Below are 27,154 nucleotides of genomic sequence, written 5' to 3' on the forward strand. Positions count from 1 at the left end.
TCGCTTGGAGCATTGACACTAGTTTGTTTTACCTTTTCTTTGCTGCTGTTTTTATTTTTTGCAACTGATGTATCAATGGATTGTATGCCTCTTTTCGTAGTGTATCGTCTGTGACATCTCAGCTGTGCTACTGCAGTCACCCTTCTGATGTTACCTTTATATTGTCCCTCTTATTAATACCCCACTAAAAGCCTTCAGAGGACAAAAAACGATGGCTTTTTTATTTTGCTCATTATGGCACACGTCAGGCTTATGTTTAGGGATATAGGAGAGGCCTTTGTCTTGCAGTGGTGCTAGTTATGCTGCTGATGATGGTACTTAATGACGAGCATATGATATATTGAATAAGAACCTCAAATTATTTTTCTTTTTGAGTGCGAATAGCTTCAGTGGTTCTTGATTTAGGCTCACTTTATTCCTGTGGCCACAATACGGAGTTTACTTTTTTAGCACTCTAATACTGGCAAGAATAAAAACTTGTGGATCCTAATTCTTTCATTTCAATCTTTTCTGCAGAGTGCATCGCCCAGTTTTCCCAAGCCCTCATGCACCGGTGGTACATCAACAAGGCTGTTTCATGGGGCCCAGCTGCATTGACAAGTGGCTAAAGAAGAGCAAGAGGAGCATGAACACAAAATAAAACTGGCTGTAGGAGCTTCATCTATTTTGAAATTTGCTGTCTCATTGCGACAGACATAACATTGCTCTATGGCCCCTGCCCCAACATCTCCCAGTCATTCCAACATGCCCAGTCATTCCAACATGCCCAGTCATTCCAACATGCCCAGTCATTCCAACCTGCCCAGTATTCCAACATGCCCAGTCATTGCAACATGTCCAGTCATTCCAACATGCCCAGTCATTCCAACATGCCCAGTCATTCCAACATGCCCAGCATTCCAACATGCCCAGTCATTCCAACGCATTTTCCATTACCATAATCCACCAAGGTTTCCAGTGTTGGTTTCCAATATTTACATCATTGCCTTTTTTTCCAATAGGGGCACGCCGAGTGGAGCGACGCTGCGGTGAAGCGAAGGTGAGAGAGCCAAAGTACGCGTGCGCTACCGCTGAATAATGTAGTCCCACAGTTGCGTCTATGTATTCAATGGAAGAATTTTAAAAAAAGTTGGAGGACGCTTTATTCGCCTTTAAAAGTGGAACATGGAAGCATGTCACAGCCTGCCAGGGAGTCCGCGGAACGCCATCGCCCTCTGGGCGCGACGCCTTGTCCCTTGGAGAAATCGCTTGGGGTCGCTAGGAGGCCTCTCAACAAACCCGATGCCACGAACGACAGCATAGCTTCCGCGCCGAACGAACGGGCAGCAAGCCGCAAGCTTCGTGGTGAGCGCGCCTTGGATGTGCGTTGCGTTGTTCGCCGCTCACCGCGTGATCCCTACGTTCCGGCACGGCCCCGCTGCGCCCGAACGAGATGAGCGGGAGGCGCTAAAGTCACTGGAACGGGTCTTTAGGAGGCGCTACAGTAGGTGCTGCTATCGCGCGCTATCTGTTGGGGCTGTGGCGCACATTGCGAGGAGGAGGGTTCAGTGGGCGCGTCCAGATGACGCTATGTGCGCGCCAAGCGACGAGAAAAAGTAGCGGAAACGTACTTTGCTACTCGCTTAAATGCGACTTCTGTAATTTCCATGCTGATAATTACTAATATATACCACAGTATATGTCTCAAAAGCACCCTTCTAAGACAACACCGTATTCACTAGACGCGCCTTTGTTCATTACAAACGAGTTAGCGTGCGAAAGCCCTGGATCGATTCCCCAGCTCGACAAATTTCCTACTCTGTTTTATTTATTAATGCATCTGGGATTTTTCGCTTACGGTCAACGCCGCTGACGACGACACCGGCTTTTCTGCGACACGGGGCCCCTAACGCTATCGCGTTGTAACTGCACCGCTGCATTTTGTACAGGAAGCTGTCTGAAGGAGACGCAGCGCGCACCAGGGAGATATATTTGTTTGCTCTACTTTATACTTTGTCATTTCGTGTTTTTGCGCTCGTGAGAACGTAGCACCTTTTACGTGCACCTCAAAGGCAAAATGGCGCCTCCGTCTTCAGGCGACCGTTCGTCACCTCTGGACTCTTCCGTCCACTCGCCACAGGGGCTTGCGACCAATTTCACCAACAACTACCCAGGTAGCACCAAACATTAGAATAGTGTTATAAAATGTTATGTAAAATTCAGTAATGTTACATGTTCAATTGTAAATTTACATTAACATTAAAAATTAACATATCACTTTATAAGTTACATAGGAAACGTTACTTTCACGTTCTGAACATGACTTTACTATTATCTTCTAAATTTTATTATAATGTTAGAGTCGCAACTATAAAACAACATTGCAAATATATTTTGGGCACGCATTTCCACACCTTTTCTCACTGTTCGTAGAGTAAAGATGTTTTTCAACTAACAGTACCTTGTAACCACATCTCTTAGATCGTACTCGCCATAGATTGCATGAACAGCCCCATTATTTGGTCACTGAACTTTGGTTATTACCCATTCGCCACTGTCACTCATGGGACCACCCGCAGTATTGAATATATAAGCTCGATAGCATGATATCCGTTCGGAGGTGAGTGAATACAAGTTGCATGTTGTGCTCTAGCGTTCTGAGCATAACTGTCTTCACTTTCAATGTAGTTTTTGTTCGCACGCGTCAGTTAGGCGTTCGACTTAGATTTGCATCCTCCTCGCCACATCTTCTTTCTTCTCTCTGTCGAGTGAGATTTTTTTAACATTTAAAACTGCTAAGTAGATCGGTGCGGTCTGTCGAGCTTGAAGGCGTCTTTTTCAAAAGTGTGTGGGCAACGGTGGCTCGTTTCCTAGCAGCATATAGAAGCAGTTATGGCAGCCCTTAAAGCTCAGAATCTATGTGAAACAAGGGGAACACCTGCACTCATGTTCTGACGCCTTTCGGTCTTTAGGGGTAACATAAAGGCTTCTTTATACCGTTTAGACGCAAAACCATGTTGCTTGGTTATTTTGGGAATAAGGTGTACCTCAAGGGAATCAATAAATAACCAATTATTTTCTAAATTGTACTAATAAAGCTTTTTAATTTTTTATCTTAGGGTGAAAGCCTGCACTTCGAAATTAATAGCCGCCACCACTCAAGGCGAGCTATGATTTTTAATTTTCATAATCGGCAATGTGGTTCGTAGTATAAGACGCAAAAAAATCCACATTTGAAAGCCGCTGACGAGGTTTTCTCAAATTTTATTCTGAATAAACAGTGTCTCAGGCTTCGCACTTCTGATGTATCCAACACAGGCGAGGTTGGTGTATTTCCTGAAAAAGAGGAGGCACAGCGACGCCATTTCCTTTTTAGATAACTCGAGGAAGCCAACTCAGCAAGCAGTGACATGCGTATTTTTAACATGCGATATTTCGAACCCCATTGTCGATTAAAAAAAATTAAAAAAAGGGCTCACCTTCGGCGCCGACGGCCACAAATTTCGCACTACAACCTTGCCCCCAAAATAAAAAAAAAATCGAGGAATTTATTTAATTAATTGTTAAGATACAAACATATTTGAGGTATATAATGCACGCTTTGCTGTAAAATCCGACTCAACAGACCGCACTGACGTATCCTTCCAAATTTTTTAAATAAAAATCTTCAAATGTTAAAAAAAAACACCCTGTATATGTACATTGCTTCGATATAGCCGCCAGGTTGCTTCGCTGATTATGGTGCTGGGCCGCTTACCCGAAAGACGCGGGTTCGTTCCCGATCGCGGCGATCGATTTTCGATGGAGGCGCAATGTTAGAGAACCGTGTGCTGTGCGATGTCAGTGAACATTAAAAAACCTCAGGTGGTCGAAATTATCCGCAGCTATCCGCTAGGGCGCCGTCATAGCCTGAGTCGCTTTGGGACAAAAACCACTTAAAGAGAAGACAAGCCTCTTTCGAAATAAATAACATATCTAACTCAGCGCAGTGTTAATCTCTAATTTTTTTTCCATCATTATATGCGTTTGTGTGCTGCAATACTACAACGAACTATTTTTCGTGATAAAATCTGGTTGTTATGTATGCAGGGTGCCATCAACAAGTACGTCGGCAGTGAACAAAATCGCTTCCATTCACGCAAAATGAATCGCCTGATCTTCCATTGCATGGAGAAGCCTAAAAAACCTGGACAAACACTTCTAGTTTGTACGGCTAGCACCACGTTCTGTTTGGCGCTGAACACTGAAAATTGCCGCGGCGGTTTTGAATGTTCGCTGCGTCCCATTGATTAATGCGCAAGCATTGCATCCCTGTGTTTGCGGTTTCGTGTCATCACGAGCTTGTGCGCACGACTACGTCCGAACGAATGAGTTTTTGCCAAAAAGAATGGTACCATCGGATAGAGTATCAAAAAAATTCGTATGGGGAATCGGATAGGTGGGTTAATCAGTTAATTAATTAGAGCCAAAATGTACAAAAAGCGGCGGAGCTTGTCCACATTGTTACGTCCGAACGAATGGGTTTCTGCGAAAAAGATTGGTACCCTCGATAGAGCATCAAAAAATCTCGTGCGGGAAATCGAGGGGTTGAGATGCGTTAATTAGTTAATTAATTAGGTCCAAAAATCTTGAAAAACTGGACGGGGCCGGAGCAAAAGTGGCGCCAAATTCGAAAACTATGGAAGTGCGCACCACGTGACCGGATTTGTGGCGGATTCCCACCGCTCCTTCTCTCGAGTGGTGGGAGACCGTGCTGGCTAGCTCGGACCCCAGAACGCAAGTTTTGGCGGTGGAGTGGGCTGACAAAGTCGTCGAGGGCTGCGTACTCTCGACCACTTAACGAGGCCTCTTACCGAGCTCTTTCCGGCGAATAAAATGTTTTACAATCAATCAATAACATAAGAGAATTATTGTGGTATCGATAACGTATCGATTACTGATCGATAACTGATCAACTTCCGGTTCCAGGATCTCGACTTTCGGTCACAATTCTCAGTTGAGGTGAAAAGTGTGGAAGTGTTACATCGACCTCTTGGTGAGACGTCATGATGTGTGATGTTATAAATTGCGATGTCATTTTACGCATTTATTTAATGCGGGTGCTCCAGTAATCTCTAACGTTTTTTGTCTGGGCCGTGGGAAACAGTGAGCACAATGCGCAGTTGCAGTGAAAAGGAACAGTCGGCCGTGACAGTCACCATATTCGCGCAGCATTTCTCGGGACTCTCTAGTTTTCTCGAAACCACAAGCTTTAGGTATTTGCATTTAGTTACACGCAGTGCACTCCTGGCCGACAGCAGATGACGCTAGTTTCTAATGGGCAGCAAGGTTGGACATTCTTCGGCTTCGTTTGACGAACACATGGCCTACAGACATTTTTTCCTTTCTGTACAAGCTTCATCTGTTTTTAGAATGTGACTGAGTTTTCTTCGATGTTTTTAGCGCTTTCTGCGTCATCTCCTGCCGCGGCTTTTATTTTGGACATCGTCTTTTGGACGCGCAGATTCAAGAACGGTACTTTCCTTCTTATAGTTTCCCTTTTGCCTCCGTGCTACATTCGCTCCCTAATTATACGGCTTTATATATACTTTACTATAAATAGTGGGCAGTGAGCGCCTGTCATATCTGCTGTGTTTCTGGTGTATCCGTGCCGTTCTTCTGCGCGGTCCTCTTTTGTGCCTAGGTCTGGTAGTGAAAAACCTGCTCCATGCACTGGACAATGGCACTAAATTTGCGGCGGGATGGAAAGGGATTTATTTAGTACTGTAAAAAGCCTTTATAAGCCAATTTGAGTCCCTGCTAAATGGTTAAAATCTTATTCTTTCTCTCCTCCTTCTTATCTCTTAAAATGATTGGAATCAGTGCGAACACGGACTGCGGACGAAGGGTGGGGGGGGGGAGTCCAGTGCGGTCATTTCATTAAATGTTTTTATCCTGGGAAACTCCTAAGTCTGCCCCTGATGCTCCTGCATAGATGTATACTACGATTGCTAAAAGAGAGGAGGTTTCAACAAGGGCGTCTCTTCTTCCAAAGTGATGGTCCTTACATGCTAAGAAAACTTAAGATGAACAGGATGTATGTCTCGATAAAGCCGCCAAGCGTTTTGCTTTATTGATTTTGGTTTTCTGTGAACTCAACTGGTGTACGGAGGCCACATCTAGCCGTCACATGGATGAAGCCCGTCCAAGGTGACTGAACGAATCGGTCAGGAGAGGAAGATGAGATCACGAATGGAGAGGCGACGGTGGGAGAATGGGAAGAAGTAGAAAGGAGTTCGAGGGACGCTCTTTCCGACAGCTTTAAATAAGAGTTAGACGCAGCGATGCCGCCCGCCGCTCACTATCGGAGCCGGTAAAGCCAACAGGGAAATGAGCCGGTCTAATTGGTTATCTAATTACGATCATTGGCAACTAGCCAAGCGATCCATCCGACTACAAAGGAAACCTATACAGCTTCAACAGAAACTTCGTAGTTTAAAAAAATTAGTCCCGCTCCGGGGTTCCGGGACCGCTGCTTCACCGGAGCAGTCGCTCTAACTGAGCTAACAGGGCCGTGTAACATATGGTAGCGTTGGTGAAATGCTTTTGGGGGGAACCAAAAAGGTGGATTGCAGGTCTACCACAATCACAAAGTGACAAATTACAATTACAAACTAATTACAAAATCTTGTCATTTTTGGGTGTTGCCCCTAAAACATTTGACAATCTAATATATTATGCACTTCTGCCAACACCATCTCGGAAGAAAGTGTTCAGCTGCCGGGAGCTGAGCCCAAGATTCCCTCTGCGGGCGCCCGGAGCAACCAAAGAATAAACCGAAACACCAGAGTGTACGGAAGGTGCTGCAACTGCACTTTTATTACCCCTTTGTTTGTCCCCTGAAGAGAAAGAGAAAGAATGTATAAATCAGAGAGAGATAGAGGGAACTCGGTGGAGCAAAATTGTTCCGCGCTCAAAGCCAATAATAAATGACTGGAAAGGGCGCTTGTCTAGATTGTGCTGGCGAGGCTCGTCGTTGACAAAGCGCAGCTGTGCTCTTCGCCCAGCGAGAAGCCGGTCGGCGGCGAAGCCGGACCGAAGAGCAGCGGCGCTGGCGACAGGCCGAGGGACCGAACATCCAACGTTAAGCGCAAATCAGCCTGCGAAGCCCATCCGCCGGCTAACGCCGATTGATTTAGTGGACTGTTCCCATATTTAGCCATATTTTGGAGCGCAGCTGTTGAGGGGCACTAAAGAGGGTTCTGAAAAAAAAATCGTTCTTGCTTTTATTTTCTTTCTGTCATCTTCGTCCATAAACAGTTTCAGCCGTAGAGAACGTAGCCGCAAACTGAGCTTCTGGAAATCAAAATACGAGGGGACTGTTAGCTTTCGCAAGATTCAACTTCATCACCCAACGATGGCCAGTAAAAACATTACAGCGCATGAAGAAGCCCAAGGAAATTTTTATACTCTTTTTGGAAGCAACATAAGCAAGAGTTGAATAAAACTGATACGGATATGTTGGTTCGAGAACATATCACGGAAATAACAAGTCCGAAGCAAGCGGACTATGCATTCCCCTCGCCTGCTGCATGAGCGCAACTAACAACAGCCCTTATTGCAACGAGGCAACATATAGAAAGGTTGCATACACATATACAAACAGAAAACAACGAACCACAATGGCGGCAGACAAAAGTTAACAGCTATGTGTTCAAAAGTTAACAGCCATAGATAGGATTTAACTTTCCACTGCCACGATTGTGGTTCCTTGTTTTCTGTTTGTTTATATTGTTACGAAGAAGACGAAGCTGGCAGTGGCGCGCGACGGAGCGCTCGCGCAAGGCCAGCGGCCATTAAATCATCTGTTAACCATCGTTCACCACGCCTTAATCTTCGGCTGGCCGCCACGTTACAATATGTACGCAATCTTTCTATATATTTCCTCGTTGCAATAAAGCCTTCTTGTTAGCAGCGCTCGTGTTGTGTTATCTTTCTTTCGCCCCGTTTTTTGCGCTAGCTGTTTTCAAGGATAACCAACGGGCCCAAATTCACGCGTTAACGGATCGTAGCTTTTGATATCCCCGAAGGCTGGACAAGTACTCCCTGCGAGGTAAATTTTCGAAATTATGGTCGTACTATGAGTGGTGCCGTAAAATCTGCGATAGCAGTCGGGAAAGCGGTCGGGAACGGTGACAGGTCTTGGCAGGGCAGCCAGTCGGACTTCTCGGGCAGCATGGGGTAGGTAGAAGCTCAATGCTTTGGAGATGGCAGCACAGTTTCTTGCTCCAACCTATGCTCGAATTCGGCGCCGGCCATTTTGAGCCGTTCGGGTGCTATTCATCGTGTTCCACGGCCCTGCCACGGTGGATCAGGGGTTACGGCGCTCGGCTGCTGGCCGGAAAGGCGCGGGTTCGATCCCAGCCGCGGCGGCTGAATTTTTATGGAGGCGAAATTCTAGAGGCCCGTGTACTGTGCGATGTCGGTGCATGGTAAAGAACCCGAGGTGGTCGAAATTTCCTGAGCCCTTCACTAAGGCGTCCCTCATAGCCTGAGTCGCTTTGGGACGTTAAACCCCAATAAACCAAACCAATCATCGTGGTCGACTACGAAGTGGCGGACATATGTCGATGAATGAATAACATCGCGCAACCGCCGGAAAGTTGAGCGTTCCAGTCACGTCCGGATCCCCAACTGGTGGAATAGACGATGCGCCCACATGAACCAAATGAGTGACGCGAGGCCGGAAAATAAATGGATTTTATATGCATTTTCCAGAAACTAGAGAAGGGGCCTGAATTAATCTCATTTGTGGCACTAAGGAGGTTGGCTTCAGCGGTAAGCAGACGAATCCTGCTTGATTTAAAAGTTCACGATAAATTCGCGCTTGTTTCTCGATGGTGGCAACCTTGTGCAAGTGAAGCAGTCTTTCATATATGTAAAGAACAAGGCACGGAAGAAATAACTGCTCGGCGTTTGAAACGTCCGCCGTGATAGCGGAGCGGTAAGCGGTCGACACCGCGTGGTTTTAAGAAAATCTGAATTCCGGGACATCAGCGATGAAAGCTTTTATGTAACGCAAGAATGAAAAAAGTAGAAGGTCATATTTCGCAATTAGCTCTACAGCCAAGGGAGGCCCGGTGACTGTCATGCTGTTTGCATGCGCAGAAAACGAGTAAGCTTGCCAGTGGCTGTCCTTGAGTTTCGCAGTTAAAACTGCCCTTCTGTGCGTTCGAATTTAAAACTTCATTAATCGTGTTATAAGTTAAACGTTAATGCAGATTTCTAATTCGTTGTCTAGATGGAAAGCGAGGACAATGTAGCCGCTTTTTCTTTTTCACCGCATTGGGTTCGTTTGTTCATAATGAGCGGATGGAACACATAAAATAAATACCACGGCTATCATAATTGCCACTAAGCTGTGATCAATTTCTTTTCATTCAAATATGACTCTCCTTCCGGCTGACTGGCCTGATTCCAGTGACGGCGAGAGAACGGGGCAGTAATGAGCTACAAAGTGAATCATAATTAAATGGAACCAGAATGAAATAATTATACCACCCTCTCCATGGATAACCAAGCCCCATATCACCATACACAAGGGCCGTAATAACACCTGTCCTTACAGAGGCAGCACGCACAACACTTTTCGCGATTAAAATATGTCTTCGAGACACGCGGGCTAACGGGTTTTTATCAACATATAGTGCACGCCTCATATTAACATCAGCCTTTCTAGTGTCGGCAAGCACATTTTTATTATAAGCGCGGTGCGTCCTAATCAGTGCGCTATAATGGCAATGCAAGCGTTTCGCACAACGTGGAAACTTCATGTTTTGAAGCTGCCTCTGTATTTCTGACACCAGAAAAATCACTGAAAGACACTTAACGGTTCTTTTTTCTTGTCAGCGTGTTAACGAGTTTTGCAGTAAAATTCTGTCTAGAACGCTAGAATGTGCCAGTGAGCCACCCTTGCAACGGAGCGAATGAAGTGCATCCGCGTGCCGATCCTTGTTGCAATAATCTGCTGCACCGCCACAGCGTGGCATGCGATGATTAGGTAAAAACTGCCGATTCTCTAAAAAAACCTAAATGTAAGCTTGACCACTTCGCAGAAACCCGTCTACCTTAACGGCATGACTCATCCTGTAACACAAGTTGGGTGCAACACTCCAGGCCTATCGCAAGCGGTATACCATGCACACTCCTGGCGAGGAGCAGCTTGGCTCAGCTGCGCTTCGTCCCATCGGCGACTGCGGCAGGTGCGCTGCGCCTGTGAAGCAGCGTCTTGGCAGAGCTGCGTTTAATGCGTTTATTGCGACTGGAGGATTGTAAAGAAAAGATGCGCGCGATTACTCTGGCTCCAGCAGTCTAAGAGCTGCATGTTTTTTCTGCCCCAAAACGGGGTAGCCCCCATGCCAAAGGCGATTTTGCTACGCAGGCAAGCCGATTTTCGGAGTTTCCACATGGCACGCGCCGACAACGCCCTGAACGGAACGTCCTCGCCGAGCAGTTCACTCGTAGCTCGAGCGGCGCCCCCAAGCTCAGAGCTGAACGGTGGTATTGGTGATGGCACTCTGAAGTCTTGATTTTATTTCACCAAGCGAAACATTGGTGTCACAGGTGTCGTTGCATTTTATAAAGGTGGGTCAGTGGTCATAATCTCACAGAGTGCCAGATCCGACTCACAGAAACCTACTTTGGTGTTTAAACACGATGTCAAAACAATTGGGTCGAAACTGCGTGAATTGAGACGGGAACAAATTGAAGACACACAAGGACGTGCCCTGACTTTGAATTCAAGATTACTGCTTGTCCCGTGGAAATATATGTGACCGGCGCAACCAACAAATGAAGAAATATCAATAATGAGCTGAGAAGATACGCACCAACAAGTACTGACGACGACAGCTGGGGCGCCATTTCCTCGCCGTTATCACCAAGCTACCCCGGCCCCCTCCGGTATTCGAGTTACAACCAAATGTTCCCGCAGTCGTTCCTCGTCTTTCCCCTCGTAACAACCCGCCGGAGCTTCTGGCTGCGAATAGAGTCGTCGTTACCTCTGCTCGGTGGTCTCTGAAGTTTTCACCGGAACAGCGCGCACTAAGACACGGACAAGAAGGGAGACACGACACACACGAGCGCTGATGAAAATGAGTTACCAACTTGCCCAAGCATCTGTTTTAACGGGTCTCTGAAGCTTCTTGTTAATGCTCTTACTTCTCGCTAAACTTAGGCACGTATGTCGCATCTCGTTCTATGATTATCGGCGCACTTTTTTCAGCTTTATTACTTTTATGCAAATAAAGACTCGGAACTGAAAGCTGCGAGAATAGTTTCATAAGGACCCTAGCAACCTGGGGCCATTTGTTTGGTATATGGCCAGCATTTTTTCAGGCAACCAGCGTGCGACGACGGATAGTCACATCTCTTTGTTTCAGCAAGATTAATATCAGACTTCTACAGTGTGAAGCATGTTATCTTGACGCCGAGTACTCTTAATTCGCGCATTTCAGAGCGCATTGAGAAACTGCCTCAAATCTGCTCTAGGAAATACGCAACAGCTTGAGGAGAACATAGCCAGAAACGCAAACAACGAGTTTGATTGCTGCCGGCCTTTGAGGGGCATTGCTGCTCAATATATCTTCAAGGTCATGCCTTCTATGATCAAGTTGTTCCTTTCATGGCAAAGGTGGATTTTGCGCGCAATTTCACTGAAATACTTTGGCGTACTAGTTCGAGTCCTTGGCACAAACGACGAGAATTTGCCACCAGTAGACCGTCCCGTAGCAGCGAGGGCGGCTGGGACCCCGAGACTTCAGAGCATTCCGCCTGGTCCGGCACCGCGGAGGCAGCCTGGCAGTTACACCCGCGTCGCTGCCCACTTGGTTACATGGGAGACCAGACTTCGCGGTGACACCAATGAGGAGAGGCCGGCCGCTGACAAACGCCGGGCGATGAGGTTCAGCCGCATGGCGACATTGTGACTCGTGGCTGCGATCACAAGCAGGATGGCGAAAACAACGAAGGCCCGCCGCATGCTAACCGTGTCCATTTTGATCGATTGGAGCACGCCGCCCGGCGCGGAATGCAGCGGCGTACCGGGCTCGTCCTCGCTCGACGGGGGCTCTCGTCGCAGCTCCGTTTCGTCAGGGGACGCCTGCGGAACTCCGTCGTCCGCGGCCTCTCGGAGGCCATCTTCCACAGAACCACTCCCGCCCTTCCACCTGGGCGACCACATCTTCGATGCGGTTTCTTTCGGCACCGGTGGCCAGTCCTCTGTCCAGGGAAGCTCTGCGCCCGTTTCTGAGCTTGGCTCGGGCAGATTGCGCGCATGCATTGGCAAGCAACATCTGCATTGTCGTTCGCTTTCTTCTTGCAACGAAAGCCATGAAAGCTGGCCAGTTGCGCTTCCCAATTTCACCGTTGCATTCTCCTCGGCTGCGATCACTTAGAGAGTGATCGCTTTATTCTGTAGATTGCGGTAGAGTGGAGCAAGGGCAGCAGTAGGAGTGAGGCAGCGAGTATTAGAAATTGGGGTAAATTTAGGGAGTGCATGGGCGGAAAAGAAGAGCACAGAATTGAAGTTTTTGACGCATGGGCGAAAACGCTTTTGGAGGAGATGAAAACTGAAATCAAAAAGATTAAGGCCATTGTCCAGCATTTATCGCATCTATGGCAAGCGAGGAGAGGTCTCACAAAGAGGCGTAGGAGGCAGAAGCCGAACAAGAAACTAAACAAAAGAAAAAAGATCTTACGGAGCATCCGGAGCAGTGTGTCTCGAATTTAGCACAGCATCTGCGACTCTTGCAATGGTAGCATTGGCCTCATGAGATCTGGTTCATATTGCGATGACTGAAGGACCGAGGAAAGAGCAAAATAACACAAAGAAAATCTGTTGAAACCTGTAGACAACTTCAAGGGGAACGAAAGTGAGCTGAATGCAGAACTTAAATTGGATACATAGAGTCAGAAGGTGCCGGTTCGGAAATGGAAGAATACAGGGGAACGCACACTGAGGGAATGTACGAGGAGATCTCAACAGGTGCGTGCCGCATTAGTGAACAGGAGGAGGGATACCTGCCCTGGCGGAGATCGGATGAGCATCAAAAACGATAGCTAACTTCGACGAAAAGTCTCTGGAATCTATCACGGAATCCTGTAACGAATGCTGGTCACGTGGAACACTTCCTCAAGAATGGAAGACGGCAGGAATTATTCTTATTCCTAATCCTATATAGAGGTCATTATCGAGAATTTGAGGCCAATATTGTTACACTGGAGCACATTCATGGTGATGGAAACAGTAATGTTTAAAAGAATATAGACATTGAGATGAAAGTGGCTTCTTCCCAAACGCGATGTTTGGTTTCAGATCAAACCTTTCGACTCAAGATGTACTTTTACAGTTAAAAGAAACGATCGACAAACCTAGATACTATAAGAGCAGGGCAATTCTAGCATTAGATCTCAAGGTGCCGTTCATAATATTGCCACACTTATTTTAGACACTCTACTGGCGCCTCCGTGCGGTCTGTCTTCGTGCATGGATCGCTACCCAGCGACTGAGGCAAAATGTCATCGGACGCCGGTAGAGCGTTCTCACAGTATTTGGCAACAGCACTGAGCAGAGCACAGCCGACTGACCCTAGAGCTGAGCAGAAGACGACGAAGTCCGGCGCGCGACAAAGGACGAAGACAGACTGCAAAGGGGCTCATGAAGAAGAAGAGGCGTCTCTTCTTCACGCTTCCCGCCTACCTCTTGTGCTTCCGAGCCCGGTGAACGAGAGCGGAACATGGTCAAGGACTACTACCAAGTGCTCGGTGTAGACAGGAGCGCAGGCGACGAGGACATCAAAAGGGCCTTCCGGAGGCTGGCGCTCAGATACCATCCCGACAAGAACAAGGCTCCCGACGCGGAGGAGAAATTCAAGGAGATAAACGAGGCTTACGGTGCCTTGACTGACCGAAAAAAGCGCGAGGCCTACTACAGCTCAGGCGGCGACGGCTACCGGAGCGGATTCTCTTCCAACAGCGGCAGTCACTTCGGACCGGAGACATCCTCCTTCAGTCATCACTTCAGCGGTGACCACCAAAGGAGGTCAGATGAGTTCTTCCGGAACTTCCGTGGACGTAGCGATCCTGCCAGCGCCTATCAGCAAACGTTCGGTTCTAGCGGCACTTTCCAACAGACTTTTGGGCAAGGCAGCAAATTCCAGCAAACGTTCGGTCCTGGAGGTGCATTTAAGCAGACATTCGGTCCTGGAAGTGCCTTTAAGCGTATGTTCCGAGCCGGCGAGAGTTTTCAGCACACCTCTGGTTTCAACTGTGGAACGTTTCAGGCGACCTATCGTTTTGGCAGTGGGTCCGCGATGTTCTACCACTCCGGCAGCTCCTCCTCCGGCGGCGCACCTACCGGTTCCCAATCGCGTTCAACGGCGCCTTCGTCTGGCCACACTGCAAACGGCTCAACGGAGAGTGCCTACTCTCGCCAGTCAACAAGGTCCTCTGCCACCGGGAATTCCAACCAACGCGAGCAGCAGGTTCCTGTGGTCGAGCGGGAAATTTTTGTGACTCTGGAGGAAGTCTTCCACGGCTGCTCGAAGAAGGTGAAGATCGGTTGGAACATCGAGGCACCGGACGGCCACATCGTGAGGCGCGATGAGAAGCTCGTCCGGTTCAACGTGAAGCCTGGAGTGCCTTCCGGGACCAGGCTGGTCTTCCCATGCCCAGGAGAAAGGACGTCAACGGGCTCCCCTCTGGCTATTGCCTTCGTGATTCGCGTAAAGGAGCACGCCCTGTTCAAGAGGGACGGAGCAGACATCCAGTACACCGCACATCTAACACCCTGGCAGGCTCGGTGGAGCTCGAGGATTGACATACCTACCTTGACGGCGGGTACGATCTCACTGCGCTTGAAAGGACCTGTGAGGTCTGGAACAGTGAGACGCTTCGGGGGACAGGGCTTGCCTTTCCATGGATACCCCAAGACGCGTGGCGATCTCATCGTCATATTCCGGGTGCTCTCTCCCGCCGTCTAACTAAACACCAAGAAGAGAGGCTGCAGATGGTGCTGGAGCCTTGCGCATGGACGGACATGACACAACGAAGAGATACCAGGAACCTCCAGCGATCCAGTATTAAACTGTAGACCAATATCTTTGATTCCGGTTTTTTCGAAGGGGTTTGAAAAAGTCATCTTTCCCGGTCTATCGAATTTTTTTAACACGAAAGGAATCTTGTCTGATGCTCAATTTGATTTTCGAAAAGACAAGTCAACCAAAACAGATTTGTTAACACTGAAGGAAACTATACTGCGAAACATCGAAACAGGAATTTTTACTCGAGGACTTTTCATTGATTTCAGCAAGGCTTTCGATTCCCTTAGCCATAAAGTTTTAACTAAGAAACTTTCCCAGAATGGAGTCCGTGGGATACCTCTTAACCTCATGAAGTCATACTTGAATAATCGGCAACCATCTGTTTATATAGGGAGTCATCAGTCTTCTTTTTTACCAATAGAAAGTGGTGTCCCCCAAGCAAGCATTCTTGACCCACTACTCTTTAACGTCTCCATAAATGACATTGTCCAGATTGATGATACTGCGGAATTTATTATATACGCCGACGATAGCAGTATACTTATCTCTGGCCCTGATGTGAACATTCTAACACAAAAGTGCAATGCAATGCTTACGATACTGCAGAATTGGTCTTATTCTAATTGTCTCCGAATAAACCCTACAAAGACTATGGTAATAATTTTCCCTGCAAAAAGTAGGCCAGCTCAACTACTACACGTTCTTAAATACGCAGGTGAGGAAGTTCAAGTTTTAGATAAGCACAAAATCTTTGGCGTTAGATTTTCAACCCCCCTCAGTTGGGATTGGCATGTACATAATATATGTAAAATGCTTTCTTCGATAGCAGGAGCGCTATCAAGATGCCGATGTCTTCTCCCTACTCAGATAAAAATTCAGGTTTATCATGCTCTCTTCGGTTCTGTCTTCAATTACTGCAACTCCATTTGGGCGACCACTACAAAAAAAAATACAACAAAAATACAAATTCTGCAGAAGAAAAATCGCTATATCGCCAATGTTCCTTATCTCTCTCTTACTTGAACCGCTTTTAAGAATTACAAGGTAGTTCGCTTTTAGCATACTGTCACGGACGCCGGTAGAACGTTCTATCCCTGGCAGAACAGTACCTGGCGAGCACACTGGGCAGAGCGCAGCCTGCCGACCCTAGCACCGAGCAGAAGAGGACGAAGTCCGGCGCGCGACAAAGGGCGAAGACAGACCACACGGGGGCGCCGGTAGAGTGGTGTCTAAACTATGTGCGGCATTGTCCCTCCCCCCTGGAAAGGCATCGACTCGTTGCCTGAAAGTGAGGGAGAGCCACGTGTGGGCGTTGACAGAGTTCCAGGCACTGAACGTGGTGAGAGTTGTCCTAGCTGGCATGGTACGCGTATTGCTTGAGTCTTGCGACGTGCACAATTTCGGATGTCGGCAGGCGTCTGGAAGAACGTACACTCCCTTGCGGGCGCACTTCATACGTCACGTCGCTGAGTTTTCGGAGTACCTCGTAGGGGCCGAAGTAACGGCGCAAATGCTTCTCAGAGCGACCGCGCAGACGGATGGGGCTCCAAACCCACGCTTGATTGCCAGGCTGGAAAATGACTTCGCGATGACGAAGGTTGTAGCGGTGAGCATCGACTTCTTGTCGCATGCAGGTTCGTTGCCGAGCCAGCCGGCGGGCAGCCTCTGCATGGCGAACGAACGCATCAGCATCGGCAACGGATGGGTGCGCAATATCGGGCAACAACATCGTGTCCAACATAGTCACGACTTCCCGACCGTGTACCAAACGAAATGGCGGGAACCCCGTCGTCTCTTGAAGGGCAGTATTGTAGGCAAACGTGACGTACGGAAGTATTTCGTCCCAGTTCTTATGGTCATCGTCGACGTACATAGAAATCATATCAGCGATAGTCTTATTGAGGCGCTCGGTTAAGCCGTTGGTTTGAGGACGGTAAGCTGTGGTCTTACGATGACTTGTGCCACTGAGCCGCATAACTTCCTGAGTAAGCGTGGACGTGAACGCTGTGCTTCGGTCAGTTAAAACAACATAAGGGGCGCCATGGCGGAGGACTATGCTGATGATGAAAAAGTCAGCAATTTCAGTAGCAGTGCCGCGGGAAGGGCTTTCGTCTCACAATGCAGGGTGAGGTAGTCGGTGGCAACCACAGCATACCGGTTACCCAATGAAGCCGTGGGAAATGGGCCCAGTATGTCCATGCCGACTTGGTGGAAAGGAATTCTCGGCGTAGAAATGGGTTGGATCAAGCCAGCCGGCTTGAAAGGTGGTTTCTTCCGACGTTGACACTCGCGGCAAGTGCGAACATAACGCTTGACAGCCGCAGAAAGCCTGGGCCAGTAATAACGGTGACGAACTTGTGCCATCGTTCTAGAAAATCCGAGGTGTCCGGAAGGAAGCTCGTCGTGGCATGCCTGCAGAACGTCCGTGCGGAGCGCCGTTGGAACCACGAGCAGGTAACCAGAGTCCGTCGGGCCGTAATTTCGTTTGTAGAGGACGCCATCTCGCAAGCAAAACGACGACAAGCCACGCGCGAATAGACGAGGCGGTAACGAGGCGGTACCCTCAAGATAATCGATGAGTAGCCGCAATTACGTCTCGTCCGTCTGTTGTTGAGCGAGGGCGGACGTGGTCAGAGCACCAATAAATAGAGGGTCATCTTCGAGGTCATCACAGCTGGACGGGATAGGAGCACGGGACAAGCAGTCTGCATCGCTGTGTTTGTTGCCCGACTTGTAGACAACTGTTACATCAAATTCTTGCAAGCGAACGCTCCAACGAGCTAGCCGGCCCGAGGGGGTCTTTAAGATTCGCGAGCCAACACAGTGAGTGGTGGTCACTCACGACCCGAAACGGGCGACCATACAAGTAGGGCCGGAACTTCGTTATCGCCCACACAACAGCTAGGCACTCCTTTTCAGTGGTTGAGTAATTCGCCTCGGACCAAGACAGCGTGCGGCTGCCGTAAGCAATCACAATGCTCAACACCATCTTGCCACTGGACGAGGACTGCACCGAGGCCAATGTTGCTGGCATCGGTGTGAAGTTCTGTGTCCGCCTCCTCGTCAAAATGGGCAAGAATGGGCGCTGTTTGTAGGCGTTTGCAGAGCTTTTCGAAGGCGTCCTGCTGCTCCTGTGCCCCAGACGAAAGGCTCATCGTCTTTTGTCAGCCGTGTGAGAGGCTCAGCCAGCCTGGAGAAGTCTTGCACGAAGCGTCTGTAATATGGGCAGATGCCAAGAAACCGGCGCACAGCTCGCTTATCAGTGGGAGTCGGAAACGCAGCTACAGCGGCCGTCTTGTCGGGGTCGGGGCTGACGCCCTAAGGTGTCACAACATGGCCCAACAAATTGAGCCGTTGGTACGCGAAGTGGCGTTTTTCGGGTTTTTGAGACAGACCGGCTGATCGGATTGCCGTCAACACTGCGCTCAAGCGTTTGAGATGTTCTTCTTAGGTCGCAGCGAAAATAACCACATCATCAAGATAGACGAGACACGACTGCCATTTGAGGCCAACCAGGACAGTGTCCATCATTCTTTGAAAGGTGGCAGGAGCGGTACACAGGCCTAAGGGGAGCACCTTGAACTCGTACAAACCGTCGGGGGTTATGAACGCGGTCTTTTCACGGTCACGTTCATCGACTTCGATCTGCCAGTACCCACTGCGTAGATCAAGAGAGGAAAAGTATCGGGCACGACGCAGGCGATCGAACGAGCCATCAATTCGGGGCAACGGATAAACGTCCTTTTTAGTAATATTGTTGAGGCGACGATAGTCGACGCAGAATCGGAGAGTGCCATCCTACTTGGCGACCAGCACAACGGGCGAAGCCCACGGGCTTGTTGACGGCTGGATAACCTCGTCGCGGAGCATTTCCTCAACCTGCTTCCGAATCACTTCCCGTTCTTTCGCAGACACTCCATAGCGGTGGTGTTTTATGGGCCTCTCGCCTTCATCCACTACAATGCGGTGTTGAGCGACCGATGTTTGCCGAACATTAGAAGTGGTCGCAAAGCAGTCACGAAAAGAGTCGAGGATCCTGTGGGGGCGGTGTTTCTGATCGGCGGTTAGGTCGAGGATCACGTCAGTCATAAAGGGGGCGTCAGACGTCGATGCATGGGCATCGTTGAGGGACAAGGCGCAGTGGGAGACTGAGTCACTAATTTCATCGAAATAGGCTATGGCTGTCGCTTGCGGCAGGTGGTGGTATTCGGCGCTAAAGTTGGCAACAAAAAGCTGCGTTCGCATTCCGCGGAGGGAAGTAACACCCCGCGCAACGCAGACTTGTTGACTCAGCAGTAACGACAGGTTACCTTCCGCAACCCCGTTAGGCGTGCGTGGGTTGGAGCATTCCACCGTAATAAACAAACTGGAGCGTGGTGGTAGCGTGACATTGTCATCACACACGCGAAAAACAGGCCTGTCGGGCTCACTGCTGTCGGCTATGGCACATTGAGGTTAGAACGTCACGACAAGTTCGCGGAGGTTGATTATCGCACCGTGTTCCCGAAGAAAGTCAAACCCGAGGATGAGGTCCTTCGAGCAATGAGCCAACACAGCGAAGCAGGCAGTGAAGGTTACACCATGAATCTCCATTCTAGCGGTGCAGACCCCAAGCGGTGTCACCAGATGGCCTCCAGCTGTCCGGATGTGCGTTCCAGGCCAAGGTGTTAGTACTTTCTTCAGGACAAGCGTCAGACCACGACTCATGACGGAGAAATCGGCGCCGGTATCTACGAGAGCAGTCAAGCGGCGGCCATCAACGATGATCGGGATTTCAGCCGAAGCTTGGTCACCTTCAGAAAAACGCTGTGTGGGGGAGGTCGGACTAGGGGGTCGTTCTCGCGGTCGAGTTGCGGCGTCAAACAGAGGGGTCTCTGTTCGGCGAAAAGTCGTCGGACTTAAGGGTCGTTCAGATTGTCCAATTGAAGCGTCAAGCGAAGGCGTCTCTAGGCGTCGAAAGGTCGTCGAGGTGTGGGATCGGAGGTCGGGTCGCATGCTAACGTGGGTGAGTGGAGGATGTTCGTCATTATGTCCGGTGACGGCGGCCCTACCTCCGGGGGTCGCAGTCCTCAGTTTTCCCGGCGCGGGCTGGAGGACTGCCGGACGTAGGACTGGCGGACTGGTGAAGAAAACCGTCGAGGCGAATGTGACCTGGACTGACGTTGGGCAGTGGGTGCAGGTGGGACGTTGGCCGCTAGGTACTGATCGAGCTCGCGGGGTCGTTCACCATAGCGTGGCAGGGGTGCGTCTGGCGAAAAGCCGCGCAGGCCGATGCGGCGGTACGGGCAGTGGCGACGGATGTGGCCTGCTTCGCCGCAGTGGAAGCACAGGGGCCTGTTGTTCGGCGTGCGCCACATGTTTGCCTTCGTGACGGTTGGGCGGTCGTCTGGCAGCGCTGTCGTATACGGGATTCGGTGGGACGGCGCGGTAGGGGCAGGAGAGTAGAACGCCGGCGGTGGTGGCGCAGGACTTCGCAATGCCTCGCTGTCTGTCATCACATAGGGCGCTGGCGGTTGGGGAGGTGGAATGGGCTGCACCGTGCGGCGTATCTCGTCACGGACAGCATCCGAGATGGCGGTGACACTAGGAGGCTGCTCCACAGAGCGAAGCTTCTGCAGCTCTTCGCGAACGATGCTCCTGATGAGCTCTCGGAGGGAGGTGTTCTCATCCCCGGGCCTCGGCATGTGGCACTCCACTGCAGTGATGTTTGATGGACGGCCGTAGTGCGCAAACCGCTGTTGCAGGGCGCGCTCCATGCCTGCCGCTTTCTTTGCAAAATCGGCGACTGTAGCCGGGGAATCGCGCACGAGCCCAGCGAACAATTGCTCCTTCACTCCCCGCATCAAATGGCGCACCTTCTTGGATTCCGACATCGAAGGATCAGCGCGGTTGAAAAGCCGGGTAATGTCCTCCACCAACATCGCCACGGTCTCGTTTGGCAACTGCGCTCTCGATTGCAGGGCCAATTCAGCAAGCTACCTGCGTTCGTTGCTGCTGAACGTATCCAGCAACTGCCGCCGGAAGTCTTGCCAGGTGTGGATGGCGGACTCGTGGTTTTCGAAGCACGTCTTGGCAGCGTCTTGGAGGGCAAAGTAGACGTTCCGAGGCTTGCGGTCCTCGTCCCACAGATTAAATTCAGCGACCCTGTTATACCTGTCCAACCAGTCCTCCACATCCTCAAACTTGTCACCATGAAACGACGCGGGCGTACGAATCGTATGAAGAAGCAGCGGTGGCGAACTCACAGATTGCTGGAAGGTCTGGCTGGCCACCGTGGAGGTCATCGTGCGGGATGGCGCGGTGAGGGGATTGTACTCGGGGGCTAAACCTTTCAAGCGGCGGCTTGACTTGATGACAGGTGTCGTGACCAGGGGGTGTGACGGAGCGCTGGAGGTTCCTGGGACCTCTTCGTACATGGATCGTACCCAGCACCTCCACCAAAATGTCACGGACGACGGTAGAACGTTCTATCGCTGGCAGAACAGTACCTGGCGAGCACACTGGGCACAGCGCAGCCGGCCGACCCTAGCACCGAGAGAAGAGGACGAAGTCCGGCGCGCGACAAAGGTCGAAGACAGACCGCACGGGGGCGCCGGTAGAGTGGTGTCTAAACTAAGTTCGGCAACATGTTTGTCTTTCGAATTCTGCGCTCGTTTTACCATTCTTCTCCTGCCTTTAGGGATTTTTTATTAAATGCTGCACATTTAAGATCCCCATCAAGCCAAATCTCCACTCGCAACATCGACCGCCGGTTTATACCATACTTTCGAAATAATTATAAACTACAAGCAATAGAACATAACTTACCGTCAATTCTTAACAAATACCTTTCCTTAGCTAATGTTACCCTAAATGAGCTTAAAACATACTTTGTTTTTGCTAGGTTGTACGTACTTCTGTAAACTTTTATTATCACCCAAGCATACTGAGTGTTCAATTTGTGGCTTGTCTTCAAGTTTGCACCTGGTGTGGCTGTAGAAATTGACTTATGTACTCATGTTAAGCTTGTTACTAATATCTCTTCACAATTTCATGTCGCTTAACTATTATTGTCAAATCACAATCACCCAGTTATGTGCGTCTCATCGTCTACTGAAATTATAGAGGTTCATGAGCCCAGTCAAGCTGTTTTACTAACAGCTTTTAGCCTTGTAACCTCTGCAAGATGAATTGAATTGAACCACACCTCCTGGGCACGACACCTGTCCATAAACAAGCCGCCGCTTAAGAGGCTCAGCCCCGGAATACAATCCTCTCACCGCGCCACCCCGCACGATGACCTCTACGGGGGAAGTAATTATGCGAGTGCGGGCAATAGTTGAGGAAGGGCCGAGAATACCTAGTAGGATATGAAACCATAAGCATTGACTTAGCGAAAAAGAAACCGTAATGTTAATAAAGGCTTTTATTTTGACCACGATTGCTTACACAGCACCATATGTGAAATGGAAGAAGAGTAGAAGAACAAGTTGGACGTAATAATACTCAAATAATATAAAAGAGCACCTGTTAACCAGGTAAACGAGGAATAGAAAGGATAATATACATGGGCATTCAGAACACTGCAGACGAAATTATAGAAGGTGAATCGATATCGCAGAGGATACGGCCATCAGGAAGCAGGACAGGAAGGGACGTAGTCGGTAGACTAGGGCTCCCATGCATATGGTATACGGAGGACACAGAGAACTTAGAAATCCTCCTCAGAAGCAAGATCGAGGTGCAGCCCATTCCGAGCAATATGCACCCCGAATTTAACAAGGAAACTAGAAGCGCTAGGACGAACGCCATTAGAACATGGGACTGGTTGGAAGAGGCAATTTAAGTGAACGGGACAGGACTGTTCAGCAGATTATCAGCCACAGCATGCACGGATGCGAAACAGAGATTAGTTAATGAAGCATCAATTCGATGCCAGGGGATCCTAAAGAGGGAGGAGGCGGCAACTGCTTTGGCGATATTTTCTAGGAAGGCCGCCTGTGTAAATACACACTCCTGAATTGCATGCCGTAGCTATGCCAGAGGAAGGATGGATAAACACGCAGACAGAATACTCAGTCCTAAATAAGATAGACTTTAAATCCGTAGTCATGTGAACTCGAGGACACTCTGCGGATGTTATAAACGAAGGCGCTCACGCTGCTGTCCCGCGCGCCATTACCCCGGGTCCCCGAACACTAGCAAGGAAAAAATTATTCAGAACCGATATTAACCTATAAGGATTTACTCCAACACTTGAGCTTAAAGAAGAAAGTATACGCCGAACTACGCAACAATGTAAGGAGAAAGCAAGGGCTCTGTGACTTTCGCTGAACTCATTGATGCGCCATTCAGTCTCCAGCAAGGAGTGTACGGCGCGAGGTAGCGACTTTGACATGTGCACCTGTCCCCGGTCTAAGGGTTACCAAATTCGTGGGACCGCGGACGCACTACACAGGGGCGGCGGCTGCTCTAATGATGCCGGCGGCACCGTCACCAGAGCGCTCGTTCCGTCTCCATCTTGCCTTCCATCCGTCTCCATACATCTCTATCCGTCTCCATCTTGCCTTCAAAGCATGCAACGCTTTGTGCAGTATTCAGTGTTTGAATGCCTGCAGTCGTCATTGTTGTGGCAAGTGGATGTTTTTTTTTGCGTCTTCTCGTTTCCATACGTGGCAGTCATTCGCTCTGCTCATGTACATAGCTTACTGTGAGGACGCAGGTGTACGTTGGCCGTCTGGTACACGATGCGGCGCCAATGGGTCGTTTGAGCTTTGGGAACTCAGAAGAGGCTCCTGGTTAGGCTGTAGGTGCCACTGGGCCCTTGACCCCTCAGCGAAAGCTTTCTCTTTGTATAAAGAAACTTGAGTGATTGTTGCCGAGGCATACGTGTGTCCCGTATGCACATGCGCGGAAAAGGAAACATAGAGGAATGCAGAGCTTCGGAATGCAGTGAATCCAGTGCTCTTTGTATGTGTGCTCGGAACCCCTCTTTTCGCAAGTATTTGGTTAGCTGATATCCTTTCCCAGTTTTTGATTAGCTGAAGAAAACTTTAATTTTCTTTCCCTAACCATGGATTGATGAGAAGTGTCGCCTGATTGATTATTGGTTGCTGTCCCCATCAAGAGCGGAGGCAGAGTGCTTAGATCTTAGAGCTCTGGGTTAAGCGGGGGCTGATTTCGTCTAATCAACGGTTCGGCCATACTGTAAATAGTTTTCTCCTTCCTCATTTCCTTTTGTTTATTTATGTGTAAATAAATAGCTAACCTTCTTTTCCTGCTGCCGAGTAATGTGAATGTTTGCGGGGCCGAACCATCAATCCATCAAGAAACCCGATTTCGTCATCATGTTTTTCCTCAGGTCGCCACGTGAAGGGGAAACTAAACTGGCGCAGTCGCGACACGATCGCAACGTCTTTCTACTCGAGGCATTTGACGGAAGGTGAGAGGAACAAGTCGCTGGACAAGGTACAGAGCAGTTCGTCCTAAAGGAGAAAACGTTAAGCTGCGCCGAGGAAAAGACGTCGAGAAGCTTCAAGAGCACTGATCGATTTAGAGGGGACGTCCGAGGCTCAAGTAAGCGAGGAGCTCAGGAGCCGGGCGAAGACAAGCCGTCGAGGGTTCGAGACAGCAAGCTGCTGAAAGGAACCAGGCGTCCACATCGAAAGGTTCGGAGCAAGAACCAGGCGACAAAGTCAAGCAAGTTCTAGTCGGTGAGATGCTGAGAGAGCCAGGGCTCAAATCATCCGCATCAAGGAGCCTGCTTTTGTCACTCAGGACGACGAGGTCACCGTGGCAGTGGACAGCGACCAGCGAGGCTTTCTCCGAATTCACCATGTTGGCGTAGCGTTTACGTACTAGAAATGATAACAAAAAAAACGGACTTGGCTGCCTTACGGTATGATCGGGAGGGCATGATGCGACGTGTGGAAATTCAGGAGGCTGAAAAGCTGCTTGAAATTGAGAATATCAAACACGTAATTGAACGGGAAAAGATAAAGCTTGCACAGATGCAGTTGACACTAAACCAGGGAACGAAAGCTGATAGCGAGATGTTATTTGTGGCAGTTCAATGTTTTCACTGCATGAAATGTGGGAATTCAATGATGGAGTGTCCGAACTCGGAGGGAGAACAAAATATTCCCGCTGTGAGGAAAGATGAGTGCAGACTAGTACCTCATGTGGAGATGCTGGTGCTTGATAAGCTGGGTTCCCAATCGGAGACGATTGTTAATAAGATCAGTGAACCAGACAAGGTGGAGGACCAGGAATACATCGACTCGATACCAAAGATCAGAGTTCTGAAGCGTGTGCGGATTCAGGGACCGAAATAACGCTAAGAGGAGAAACGATTCAGTCACTTTCTTCGGGTGAGTGCTCCGATGAAACAAAACGGGGAGATGTGGTTCTCCAGGCAGCAGAAGCTGATCTGTCCTGTGCGCCGATAGCTACAGCTGTGGAAGCTGCAGCAGTTAGCCAGCAGGGCCTAACCCTGTGTGCCATACCAGAAGGAATGGCTGAGGGCATAGGAGTGTTACTCACGCCCGTGAAGAACTTGCTGCCAGATCAACCAAAGATAGAGCATAACAAGGAGGTACAAGAAGATTTCTCGCGAAAAAGAGTTCAGCACCGTGCCAGAACCGGTCGGCGCTAACTCCGAGGTAGCAGTAAGGGTCGAGGACACGGAGAAGCAGGATCAGATAGCGGGAACACTCTTTGCAGGCGATGGCGAACTAGCTGTCAAAGATGAAGTGATGAAGCCAGCCGGTGCTCACATTATGCGCCGGGACAACAGATCTGCCTGAAGATGTAGGCAAGTTGATTACATCTGAAAGGCTCTCGCTGCTAGAGCAGCCACAGAGATAGCGGCCACATGAAGAAATAGAGAGAGCTGAATTTGGAGAGAATTTCAAAATTTCCCACGAACCTGTTCTAGACAAACCTGAGGCCCCAGTACAGCTTCAGGCAGTTCCGAAAGGTGCAAAAGTTGTTCGAGCAGATTGTGAGCTAACAGGGGTACAATGGATTTCGCGGCAGGTAGAGAACTCGGATAATGCTTTTATTCCTTTGGGTATCAGCGCAGAGGAGAGACCGTATGTTTCATTACATGAAGTGAGCAAGCAAGATGATGAAGGCAACCATGAGAAAAAAATACTTGACGGCATGATTTTCTTTCAAAGGAATGTCGGTGAGCAGCTCTGCAAAGAGCTAGCGCTACCTGAAACTAGATCTAAAACTGCCCGTGAGGTAACCGTTGAGAGGCGTAACCCTAATATGGCGATCAAAGGGGCGAAAGCAGACGGGATAGGAGCAGCAATCTTCGTAGCTTGTGTGGAGCCGGTGAGCTCTATTGATCCGATAGCGTCGGCAGCCTTTGCAACCGGCACTGTGCCGGATAATTCGGAATTATGGTCCGATCTTGTGGACAAAGCTCAACAGAAACATGATGTTCTCTTTCGATATGTAGGCAGCTAGAAGTTATTTCTGCCAGTTTGGGGCACCGATCTGACATGGTGGATTCTGGAAAGTGCAGACAGGTTTCTGGCCTCGTTTGTGCGGATTGAACTAACCGCTATGCGTGCGTGTTGGTGAACCGGTTGGACAGCCGGACATACGTGTCCGCGTGTGTGTAGTTCTGTTTTCGGACAACGCGGCTGAACTGAAATCTGACACTGACAGCAAGTGTCCATGTGACATTCTTGGTTTGGGGGGGAGTGTGAAGTTCGTTGAACTTTCTGATGCGCCATTCACTCTCCAGCCCAGAGTGTACGGCGCGAGGTAGCGACTTTGAGATGTGCACCTGTCCCCGGACGAAGGGTTACCAAATTTGTGGAAGCGCGGACGCACGACGGAGGCTCGGTGGTGGCTCTATTGTTACCGGCGGCACCGCCGCCAGATCGATCGTTCCGTCGCCATCTTGTCTTCCTACCACAGATTTCTTTCCATACGAAGCTTTGTGCAGTGTTCAGTGTTTGAATGCCTGCAGTCGTCATTGTTGTGGCCAGTGGGTGTTTTTTTTACGTCTTCTCGTTTCCATACGTGGCAGTAACTTGCTCTGCTGGGTCGTTTTAGCTTTGGGTACGCCAATGGGTCGTTTTAGCTTTGGGTACCCAGAA

General features: G+C 49.4%; 1 protein-coding gene across 1 annotated transcript; it reads left to right on the forward strand.

Moving 5' to 3' along the window:
- The first annotated feature begins 13,754 nt into the window (after nt 1-13,754).
- On the forward strand, nt 13,755-14,999 carry LOC149356341 (dnaJ homolog subfamily B member 1-like). The gene has a single exon (XM_089576316.1). It carries the CDS (start codon nt 13,755-13,757, stop codon nt 14,997-14,999), a length of 1,245 nt encoding a protein of 414 aa, XP_089432442.1.
- Nucleotides 15,000-27,154: the final 12,155 nt, after the last annotated feature.

The sequence above is a fragment of the Amblyomma mixtum genome, chromosome 3, assembly GCF_055824585.1.
Source record: "Amblyomma mixtum isolate Tamu chromosome 3, ASM5582458v1, whole genome shotgun sequence".
Lineage (NCBI taxonomy): Eukaryota > Metazoa > Arthropoda > Arachnida > Ixodida > Ixodidae > Amblyomma > Amblyomma mixtum.